The 12500-nt window shown below is 34.7% G+C and overlaps 2 protein-coding genes across 8 annotated transcripts in view; one reads left to right on the plus strand and one right to left on the minus strand.

The window, feature by feature from the left end:
• The window catches only part of LOC137624306 (uncharacterized), an 8200-nt gene extending 863 nt beyond the window's left edge, over positions 1–7337 (minus strand). For 5 of the 7 annotated variants that reach the window (XR_011040716.1, XR_011040713.1, XR_011040715.1 and 2 more), the window contains exon 1: positions 1–7337. This exon is cut by the window's left edge. Coding sequence is in view for 2 of the 7 variants with exons in the window: in XM_068354912.1 (XP_068211013.1) it covers positions 377–5947 (5571 nt within the window). In the remaining 5 variants the exon portion in view is untranslated. The other 2 variants (XM_068354912.1, XM_068354932.1) reach the window with 2 other exon arrangements.
• The window catches only part of LOC137617117 (homeobox protein Nkx-2.8-like), a 232320-nt gene that overhangs the window by 158251 nt on the left and 61569 nt on the right, over positions 1–12500 (plus strand). The gene's annotated exons all lie outside the window — the stretch shown is intronic.

Genomic DNA, 12500 nt, shown 5'->3' on the forward strand with positions numbered 1-12500 from the left:
CGAATCTAGCAGCTCAAATCTTCGTGCCGAAATACTGCCAGTGAAGATATGGACGGTATGGTATGCTAGGCCAGACTGACTTGGGTATATCCATGAACCTCCCAAGTAAAGAGAAAATGGCGTGATTAGCAGGCTTGTTAGCTAATTACTTAGCTCGTAGTAAGCAAGCAGGACTTAGATGGTACCAAGCATATAAATGTAATTTAACTAGTTATTTTAATAGTTTAAGAGAAAAGTCCTCCTTACTTCAATAAATACATATATAAATATACTAATAAACAAACGTAAGAAATACTAATTTCCGTTTAGTCCACGGAAGAGGATGAAGATTTTTCAAAGGTAAAAAATCTTCATCGCTGTAAATGAACATATGAAATTAGAGCAAAATTTTTCTTGTTCTTTCCTCACTTACCGTAGCAGCTTTTCTTTTAGGCCGCGAGGAAATTTTCTTTCTATCAGCACCAGGAACATTCTTATTATCAGTATTACAAACTACATCATCAGTAGTATTAATCTCAAGGAAAGGAATTATTTGACTTGCATGTAACTTACTAATCTTTTTAGTTTTCCCTTTCAGTACAGTTACTTGTGTCACCTCTCCCAAATCATTACTTACAACTTCGCGAACTAATCCTAGGGGATAATTATTCCTTTTAGTATGTTCCTCCTTCACAAGTACTACATCTCCTGGCTTTATCAATGCATGAGAAACCGGACGATACCTGTCCTTTCGGTCAATAGCTTGATATAATAAATTACCTAAAAACTCATTATGATAAATATTATTAAGATTTTCTTTAACCTTGCACAACCCCTGGTAACTCCTCTCTATGTCTCTGGAATCAAAATCTGGATCCTGTGGAATGCTCTGCAATTCAGGAATCAAATTTAAGGAAGACAGCTCATACCCTCTGATCAAATGTTCAGGGGTGATTGGTTCAGGAAGAGAATCTTCACTATCATTTCTAACAACTTCCTTAAAAGCTATGGGACGTCTATTAGCGAGATGGATCACATTACATACTAAAAATTCAAAATCCGAATAGGATAAAATGTTATTCTTTATTGCTCCAAAAATTAACCTTTTTACCATTTTAACGCACACCTCAACCATAGATCCCAACTGACTAGCACCTTTGGAATATTGTTGAAAGGAAAGAGGGGCAACATTATTTTCTTCAAAATAAAGTAAAGTTTCTGGATCCCTGATAAACGATGTAATAATATTAGCTCCGGCTACAAGCTGCGATCCCTGATCACTAATGCACAACTGAGGGATCCCATACTCCAAGCAATGCATCTGAAAAGCTCTTAAGAATTCACTTACATTTAAAGTTTTAACTATCTTCATATTAATTGCTCTAGACCAAGTACAAGTCAAACATAATAACCATACTTTATGTGTCCCACCACTAACTTTAACTGAAAATGGACCAAGATAATCTATAAATATATTGGCAAAAGGTACATTAGGTGGATTACAACGGAAATCTCTATAGGAATTCTGATTAAGTTTAATGCTACGACTATTGAACCGACGGCAATGAACACACTGCTTCAAAGCTTTCTTAACAGTAGAAAAATGTTTGGGTATGAAATAATTTCTTCTTAATTCGGTCAATACGGCATAACTACCAGAATGAAGTAATTTATCATGAGCATTCATTATAATAAGTCTTGTGAGATAACTATCATTAGGCAGTAGAATGGGAAACTTGTTATCTTTGTTTAAATACCACTTCTTAAATTTACTTCTTACTCTAAGCAAACCTTGCTCATCAAAAAATATGTTAAACTTTGTCACAATAGAAGGAATGTCTTTAATAGGCACATTAACTTGACTGAAATATTCAAAAACTTCAGAAAAATATTTCTTCTGCTCAAAAGATATCAATAAATTAAGGGCTTGAACAAAGTAGGGAGTACTAAAATCGTCATTATCACACTTCAACCCTGCTCTAACTTTCCATTTCTGGACACACATCAAAACTCTCCGATATACTAGCACTAGTCTCCTAAAACTGGAAAACCTGTTAATATCAATGAGAGGCTCCGCACTGGACAAAAGCACAGAAAGACCATGGGAACAATTGCTCTCTTCACCAATTTCAAATGCTGGTATTGTGACTGATAGCTCTGGAATATTGGCTTCATCCAAACTAGGTCCTGAAAAATAATTTGAATTCATGAGCTGATTATACGACACACATCTTGTCACCAAATCTGCAGGATTTGCCTTACCAGAAACAAATTTAAAAGTGACAGGAAACATTTCACACTTTCTCTGAATATTATGAATCCTGTTGCGAACAAATGTTGTGTGTTTATTCATTTTATCTAGTTTAGATGAAGATGCATTAAGCCAATGTAAAGCACAAATGGAATCTGTATATAAAGTTATATTCACAATCTGTAGAGGCTTCATGCAATGTGACCCAGATAAGTCATTGAAAATTTCCATAGCACATTCTACTCCTAAACTTATTGCATTTAACTCAAGGGCTGGTATCGACTTGCCATCTAGCTGTTTATTAACTAGCCTATTTTTGGCATGAACGAAGCTAAGCTTATTAGACTCATTATGAAGCAAATAAAGGACACATCCATATATATCACGACTGGCATCTGTAAACACTACAATACTATATTCACCATTACGAGGACCAACAGATCTAGAAATACGTAAAGGTGCTGCTCTGTTACACTGCTTTGAAATATTTTGCCATTCCTTCTGCAACTCCTGAGATAGTATTTGATCCCATCCAAGTTTCTTTCGACACTGTAATTTATGCATAAATAATCTACACCTGTTAAATAATGGCATATTAAATCCAAAGATATCGAACTGGGAAGCAATAGTTTGCAATATGGACCTTTTAGTCTTAGCTTCAGCATTTAGATTAATGGGCTTTGTAAATATCTCATCAGAGTACCTATCCCATGTTAGACCGAACAGTTTATTTATTTCAGGAGTGACTACTCTATTCTCTGCATCAATTACATCCTGTAAATCCCTATCATTAGTGACAATCTGTTGAACCTTAAAATTGTATGGCTCAAAAATACATGGAATCTGTTTATAAGCCCAATGTAAACTCTCTGAATCATTGAAAGTGACAGCTCCATTATCCATATATATAAGTGAATATATTGAATGCTTCAATTCAGACAACATTGACTGGTCAGATGCTTGTGCAACTAATATGTAATACAGAGATATCATAAGTAAAAATGGGCTGCATCTCAATCCAAACGGAAGCCTAACATTCTTAAATGCAACCAAGGAAAAATCTCCCTTACTAACATTCTTGTACCAGTAAAACAGTAATCTAGCTTGGTCAGCTTCACTTAAAGCAAGCATATTAAACGCCTTCTGCAAATCAAAAACTAACAAATAATTATCAAACCGTAAATTAAGGAAAGATGATGACAATTTCTGATTCAAAATAGGTCCTGAAAACATACACTGGTTATGTGATAAAGATGTGCTTTTAGAAGATTCCTTGAGATTAGACAAAAACACTACCCTACATTTAGTCGACTCTCTGTCTAGCTTAAAAATAGGCATATGAGGCAAAAAAGAGAAGTAGGGATGTTCAGCCTTGTAAACCTCTAAATCATATATTGGCTCAATGATACCCAACTTAATCTGCTCTTTAAAAGTTTGATCAACTAATTGTAAATGACCTTCATTCTTCCTGAGCTTCTTAAGGTTTGACTTAAGTATGAGCTTAGATAAAACCTCATTTTTAGAAAGTAAATGAGACACTTTGGTATTCCATGACAAAGGAACTTCTATCCTTCCGTCAGATCTTCTACTAATCTGTTTTAAAGTAAATTCAGTTAACTTTTCGTCAAGGTCTGTATTAGTTTCACAATAATTCGTTTGATCATAATTCAAGAAATATTTGCACTCAGATTCGAGAATTTGATCAGTGGCACGCTGCAATTGTCCCTCCAAAATATCACCCTTATCATTAAGGACTGAAAAAAATGTATTAGTAGTAAACCCTGATAGGCAATTCTCTTCCAAAATATCAACACTATTGCTAAGAAAAAAAGAATTGCTATAAACATGGATATTAGAACAATTAGCTTCCTTACTTACTGATAAACAAGCTCCCAATCCCCCATCTGTACCTCTGAAATTGGCAAGCAAAGCTTCAATATTACCAGTGAGCATTATTCCTACCTTAGATTCAATGTACACAGAAGGACTCACATTACCAATCAGTATCTCTTTTCCCGTTAAGCAACTGAAAGAATCTGTGCCCAGCAAAACATGCACATTATCAATTTTCCTCAAATTACTATTCAACAATTTATCAGCAAGAACTAACCCTTTACTGTGCACAGCTTCAACAAGTTCACCAAGAAAGGGTAACTCCAAATTAATGCTTATATCCGGAACCACAATTGCCAAAATATGCTCTACTGAATCTCCAATCCTAAGAGGCATCTTAATAACTTTAGTACAGTACCTTTTACTCTCATTAAAGCCCTTGACAGTGAGCTCAATGTTTGAGTGAACAATTTTAAAATTGTGCGAATTTGCTAATCTAGCAGACACAAATGTACTCTGAGAACCGCTGTCCTTCAAACCCCTATAGACACTATCATTGCCCTCAAGAGAAAAAGTAAATGTGGGCAATATGGAATTCGTCGAGTACTGGTGTGTTACAGCAACTCCACTGCTAGCCTCCTGTTTGGCATTAGAATTAAGTTTATTAGTCCGAGATGATCCATCCCTTGCAGATTCTGACACACAAAGGTAACTCATGTGATAACCATTACAATTTATGCAACGCTTTTTAAACCTAAACCTACACTCGCTAGACATATGGTTTAACATTCCACATTTTACACAACCTCCGAAAGACTCAATTATGTGAACTTTTTCTGCAGGAGTAGAGAATTTCTGACATTTATTAACATAATGATTAGTTTCCTTACTATCACTTCTACTACAAAGGAGACAGTTTGGTACAGAAGATTTACTTTCCATTACTTTAGTTTTAATGGCCAAACTATCAGTACTGTCTTTAACAGGAGTATTTCTGAACTTATTTCTAAACTTAATCTCTTGAGGAGTTTTACCTTTAGTACTTTCGTACCTCTCACTAGCATTAAAAAAATTATCGAGAATATCATCCAAAGAGGGGTGAGTTTTCGTGGTGATTTGAACCAAGTGACTCTTGAAATTATCATTAATACCACGCCAAGCAAAAAACCTTGTAAACTCATTAGCATCAATTTTTAATGTCCTAACAGCCTCACAAATAGTTCTCAGATTTGAGATATATATGAAAGGATCATCGTTCTCTCCAAGCTTAAGATTCAACAATTTCTGGATGGTAGAATTTATTCTAGCTTCTTTAGAAGCAAAAGCTGAAACCAACAACTCTTTGGCATCTTTATAAGATTGCTTGTCAGCTTCTAAGCTATACAACAAATACTTAGCCCTACCATCTATTTGCTGTTTTAGTAAAAGCAATAAATCCCTATCTGGATAACTAAATGCACTGGTTGTGTTTTCAAACTCGGTTATGAACCTTAAAAAATCTTCCCCTTCTCTACTACTAAATTTTGGAAGAGGAGCTGTGGGCTGCTTAAGCAAGCTTCTAGCAGTATCAGTTACATTAGAACGAGGATTTTCAGAAACATCAAGCAAGGGCAATAACCTTTCAATTTTATCCAAATAATCTTGACAGGAATTTAATTCAGTTTCCAAATCAGCCTCAACTACAGTTTCTCTATTAAAGAATTTCTCAGTTAGAATCTTACTATCGAGATCAGACAACTTTTCCTTATAGTGTAAGAGAATAGCTCTCTCAGACAAACGCTCAGAAGGATTAAAGGAATCATAATTATTAACATTATTAAAACATTCAGTGACCTTTTTCCTAATAGTCTTCCGCTGACCTACAAATACCTGTAACTTATTCATAATTAACAAAATATAACGAGCTAGAAAAGAAAATTAATTATTGGACTCTGAGCAACCCTTAAACACAAGAAATTTACTCCGGCAAATTCGGCAGTCTCCATCAATGCCCCACGTTGGGCGCCATAAGCTGAAACTCGAACATTCTACAATGGTAGTTAGGAAAACTCTTCAAAACAATTCACCAAATTTATTATAAACATTTCAGAGAAGTAAAAATGCAATAAATGGTCTATTCCGATTGCTTGAAGGTGGTTATAACTAGGGGTAATTTCCAAACTACTTTCAGCTTTTCCAACCTCACCTGTATAAACAACAAAAAGGAATATATCAAAATATAATAAAAGAAAGGAAATTATATAAATCCAATTTGAACAACGTATATATGAATAAATCGTAAATTGCATATATGATCTATATAAACCTAATAAGCCATTACCGATAATGTTGGAAGTGCTCGCCAATGTAAGAAACAGGGAATTTATCCTCGGACTAAGCCACTTCAATTAAACATATGGATAAATGATATCCTGGAAAATGAAATACATTCCGACATCAAACACTGTCCTGAAGCTATAAATATAAGCAATATAATTTTGCATAATGTATTCAATATAACATTCACCCTTCGAATTAAATCTAATATAAAGTCTTACCAATAATATAAATAAGAAAGATGAACGCAGGATGATAACCCAGGACGACCTAGCTTCACCAATTATACCTAAGCGAAAGTATTGTACAAATATCACAATTAGTTTAATAGTACACAATATATATATCTATCAGAGAGGAAGGAATCTATTTTTATATTGGTGCTTTGAAGGCTTAAGGCAACGGATAATGATTACCATTAAACATTTAGAAACCCCTAACAATGCTTGGTTCTCACCTTTATCCATGCAAGCTATGAGACGAGTCGAATGCCCTCGAAGTTTAAAGTTTCATGTCGGAGGAAGCTCAGAGTCCAAATTAAGGGAAGTTAGCTCATGTTGAATAACTTCGTCAATGCGGAAACACTTGAATTGCTCAACCCAAACATCGTACGGTAAAATACCAGCACAGCACAAATTCAATAATAAAAATCTTGTAGCACGAATCTAGCAGCTCAAATCTTCGTGCCGAAATACTGCCAGTGAAGATATGGACGGTATGGTATGCTAGGCCAGACTGACTTGGGTATATCCATGAACCTCCCAAGTAAAGAGAAAATGGCGTGATTAGCAGGCTTGTTAGCTAATTACTTAGCTCGTAGTAAGCAAGCAGGACTTAGATGGTACCAAGCATATAAATGTAATTTAACTAGTTATTTTAATAGTTTAAGAGAAAAGTCCTCCTTACTTCAATAAATACATATATAAATATACTAATAAACAAACGTAAGAAATACTAATTTCCGTTTAAGAGCCTCAGGGAAACATTTTCTCAGGACGAAAGAGCCTCAGGGAAACATTTTCCCAGGACGAAAGAGCCTCAGGGAAACATTTTCCCAGGACGAAAGAGCCTCAGGGAAACATTTTCCCAGGACGAAAGAGCCTCAGGGAAACATTTTCCCAGGACGAAAGAGCCTCAGTGAAACATTGGCTGTGAAAGACGATGGCTAAATGTGAAATTATGATCCATAGATTCGAGCATGATTTATACTCTTTAGCTCTTCTGGTAGGACACTCCAAAATCAAACCAATGTTCTCTAGTCTTGGGTAGTGCCATAGCCTCTGCACCATGGTCTTCCACTGTCTTGGGTTAGAGTTATCTTGCTTGAGGGTACAGTCGGGCACACTGTTCTATCTAGTTTCTCTTCCTCTTGTTTTGATAAAGTTTTTCTAGTTTATATAGGAAATATTTATTTTGATGATGTTACTATTCTTAATATATTTTATTTTTCCTTATTTCCTTTCCTCACTGGGCTATTTTCCCTATTGGGACCCTTGGGCTTATAGCATCCTGCTTTTCCAACTAGGGTTGTAGTTTAGCATTTGATAATAGCATTTATTAATAATAATGATAATAATAATAATAATAATAATAATAATAATAACATGGTGAATTCACTATCTTGAGGTAATGTTCTCTTGCTTGAGGGTATACCTAGTACACTATTCTATTTGTTTATTTATTTCCTTTCTTCACTAGGCCATTTTCCCGGTTGGAGTCCTGGGGCTTATGGCATCCAGCTTTTCCAACTAGGGATGTTCCATTGTTCTCTAGTCTTGGGTGGTGCCATAGCCTTTGACTGTGTGAATTCGCCCTTGGCCATACTATGAATGGAGCTATTTTTGTCACATTCATATTATTAATGTTCCATTTGCATATGTGGTGGCCTATTTGATAACGTCCCAAATAGGTAACTGCCCGATTGGGGTTGCAATCCCGCTCTAACTCGTTAGTTCCTTTGGCCGCTGCAACTCCACCATCCTTGTGAGCTAAGGATGTGGGGTGTTTGGGGGAACCTATAGTTCTATCTGCTGAGTGAATTAGTAGCCATTGCCTGACCCTCTTTGGTTCTAGCTTGGGTGGAGAGCGGGGCTTTAGCGCTGATCATATGTATATATGATCAGTCTCTAAGGCATTGTCCCTTGCCTCTGCCATTCATGAGCGACCTTTAAACCTTTAATTGTATCTAAATAATTCCATGCTTGTATAGCCCCCTAGGGTCTAGAGAGAGAGAGAGAGAGAGAGAGAGAGAGAGAGAGAGAGAGAGAGAGAGACAGAGGCAGGAAAATGAGAGACAAATAGAAAGACAGAAAAGTGAGATAGGAAAGTGAGACAGAGAGGGAGGAAGAGAGACAGACAAACACAGACAGAAAAGTGTGTGTGAGAGAGAGAGAGAGAGAGAGAGAGAGAGAGAGAGAGAGAGAGAGAGAGAGAGACTGACACAGACAGACAGAAAAGTGAGAGAGAGAGAGAGAGAGAGAGACTGACACAGACAGACAGAAAAGTGAGAGAGAGAGAGAGAGAGAGAGAGAGAGAGAGAGAGAGAGAGAGAGAGAGAGAGAGAATGGCGAGCTAGCGCACGCTTGCCTGCCTGCCTCCGATCAAATGTCTTATCAAGAGAGAGATATTCTTCGCGTGTCCATTTGCATATTGTTTTAACATTATACAGTAACCATCATCTCCTCCCGCCCGTGCTCAGTCTTTTGTTTCCACGATGCCTTAGTCATGTTGCGAGGTACGTCTGTCTTTTTTATTCATTATGTATGTTTTGTTTATTCATAATGACTCATTTCTCTCACTTTGTTTCATAGTGTAGAATTCTTCATATAGGGTGTAGCTTAAAATGTGTAGAATTCTTTATATCGAGTGTAGCTTAAAATGTGTAGAATTATTCATATCGGGTGTAGCTGAAACTATGTAGAATGATTTATATCGGGTGTAGCTTAAAATGTATACGTAGAATGTTTTATATCGGGTGTAGCTTAAAATGTGTAGAATTATTCATATCGGGTGTAGCTGAAACTATGTAGAATGATTTATATCGGGTGTAGCTTAAAATGTATACGTAGAATGTTTTATATCGGGTGTAGCTTAAAATGTGTAGAATTATTCATATCGGGTGTAGCTGAAACTGTGTTGAATGATTTATATCGGGTGTAGCTTAAAATGTGTAGAATGATTTATATCTGGTATAGCTTAAAATGTGTAGAATGACTTATATCGGGTGTAGCTTAAAATGTGTAGAACGATTTATATCGGGTGTAGCTTAAAATGTGTAGAATGACTTATATCGGGTGTAGCTTAAAATGTGTAGAATGACTTATGTCGGGTGCAGCTTAAAATGTGTAGAATGATTTATATCTGGTGTAGCTTGAAATGTGCAGAATGATTCATATCGGGTGTAGCTGAAACTGTGTAGAGTGATTTATATCGGGTGTAGCTGAAACTGTGTAGAGTGATTTATATCGGGTTTAGCTGAAACTGTGTAGAATGATTTATATCGGGTTTAGCTGAAACTGTGTAGAATGATTTATATCGGGTGTAGCTGAAACTGTGTAGAATGATTTATATCGGGTGTAACTGAAACTGTGTTGAATGATTTATATCGGGTGTAGCTTAAAATGTGTAGAATGATTTATATCTGGTATAGCTTAAAATGTGTAGAATGACTTATATCGGGTGTAGCTTAAAATGTGTAGAACGATTTATATCGGGTGTAGCTTAAAATGTGTAGAATGACTTATATCGGGTGTAGCTTAAAATGTGTAGAATGACTTATGTCGGGTGCAGCTTAAAATGTGTAGAATGATTTATATCTGGTGTAGCTTAAAATGTGCAGAATGATTCATATCGGGTGTAGCTGAAACTGTGTAGAGTGATTTATATCGGGTGTAGCTGAAACTGTGTAGAGTGATTTATATCGGGTGTAGCTGAAACTGTGTAGAGTGATTTATATAGGGTTTAGCTGAAACTGTGTAGAATGATTTATATCGGGTTTAGCTGAAACTGTGTAGAATGATTTATATCGGGTGTAGCTGAAACTGTGTAGAGTGATTTATATCGGGTTTAGCTGAAACTGTGTAGAATGATTCATATCGGGTTTAGCTGAAACAGTGTAGAATGATTTATATCGGGTGTAGCTGAAACTGTGTAGAGTGATTTATATCGGGTGTAGCTTAAAATGTGTAGAACGATTTATATCGGGTGTAGCTTAAAATGTGTAGAATTATTCATATCGGGTGTAGCTGAAACTGTGTAGAATGATTTATATTGGGTGTAGCTGAAACTGTGTAGAAAGATTTATATCGGGTGTAACTGAAACTGTGTAGAGTGATTTATATCGGGTGTAGCTGAAACTGTGTAGAACGATTTATATCGGGTGCAGCTTTAAATGTGTAGAATGATTTGTATCGGGTTTAGCTTAAAATGTGTAGAATGATTCATATCGGGTGTAGCTTAAAATGTAATAGAATAATTTATATCGGTTGTAGCTTAAAATGTGTAGAAGGAATATATCGGGTGAAGCTGAAACTGTGTAGAATGATTCATATCGGGTGTAGCTGAAACGGTGTAGAGTGATTTATATGGGTGTAGCTGAAACTGTGTAGAGTGATTTATATCGGGTGTAGCTGAAACTGTGTAGAGTGATTTATATCGGGTGTAGCTGAAACTGTGTAGAGTGATTTATATCGGGTGTAGCTGAAACTGTGTAGAGTGATTTATATCGGGTGTAGCTGAAACTGTGTAGAGTGATTTATATCGGGTGTAGCTTAAAATGAGTAGAATGATTTATATCGGGTGTAGCTTAAAATGTGTAGAATGAATATATCGGGTGTAGCTGAAACTGTGTAGAGTGATTTATATCGAGTGTAGCTGAAACTGTGTAGAGTGATTTATATCGGGTGTAGCTTAAAATGAGTAGAATGATTTATATCGGGTGTAGCTTAAAATGTGTAGAATGATTATATCGGGTGTAGCTTAAAATGTGTTGAACGATTTATATCGGGTTTAGCTTAAAATGTATTGAATGATTTATATCGTGTGTAGCTTAAAATGTGGACTTTTGTAACATTATCTTACAGATTTTTTTTATTAATCTTTTTCTAATATCACTCGCTTTATTCATCAAATCTTTCTAATTCTCCTTTCACTCTTCATTTTCTGATTATTTTATTGCGAATTTTGTTCTTTTCTTTTGTTGTTCAGCTTATTCTCATTACACTTGTTTCTTCCTTCGAATCACTAATTCTTTTTTCAAATCTTTTTAATTTTTCTATCACTTCTTTTTATTGTTATTATTATTATTATTATTATTATTATTATTATTATTATTATTATTATTATTATTATTATTATTGTCAAAAGCTAAACTATAACCCTAGTTGGAAAAACATGAAGCTATAAGCCCAAGGGCTTCAACAAGGAAAAATAGCCCAGTGAGGAAAGTATTTCTATCATTCCTCATCTGCATGATGATGCAAGTTCTCAATCCTAAATATTATTATTATTATTATTATTATTATTTATTATTATTATTTTTATTTATTATTATTATTATTATTATTATTATTATTATTATTATTATTAGTGTTGTTGTTGTTGTTGTTATTATTATTATCATTATTGCTGTTATTATTATTATTATTATTATTATTATTATTATTATTATTATTATTATTATTATAATTTCTATCATTCATTTTTATTATTATTATTATTTATTATTATTTATTATTATTATTGTTGTTGTTGTTGTTATTATTATCATTATTGCTGTTGTTATTATTATTAGTATTATTATTATTATTATTATTTTTATGATTTATTATTATTATTATTATTGTTATTATTATTATTATTATTATTATTATTATTATTATCATTATTATTATTATCAAAAGCATGATGCCATAAGCCCAAGGGCTCCAACAGGGGAAAATAGCCCAATGAGGAAAGCCTTTCTATCATACCTCCTTCACATTCAGCATGCAAAGAGATGACTTAAAAAGATACTACTAAGACGTGTTTACTCAGTGTCTTGTTGTTGAGTGTTGTTCTTGGGTCTCATTCGAATGTAAATAAATGAATGAGTCTGAGGTCGATACTCAGTGGGAGTCTACCG

This window comes from Palaemon carinicauda, chromosome 2, assembly GCF_036898095.1.
Source record: "Palaemon carinicauda isolate YSFRI2023 chromosome 2, ASM3689809v2, whole genome shotgun sequence".
Taxonomy (NCBI): Eukaryota; Metazoa; Arthropoda; class Malacostraca; order Decapoda; family Palaemonidae; genus Palaemon; species Palaemon carinicauda.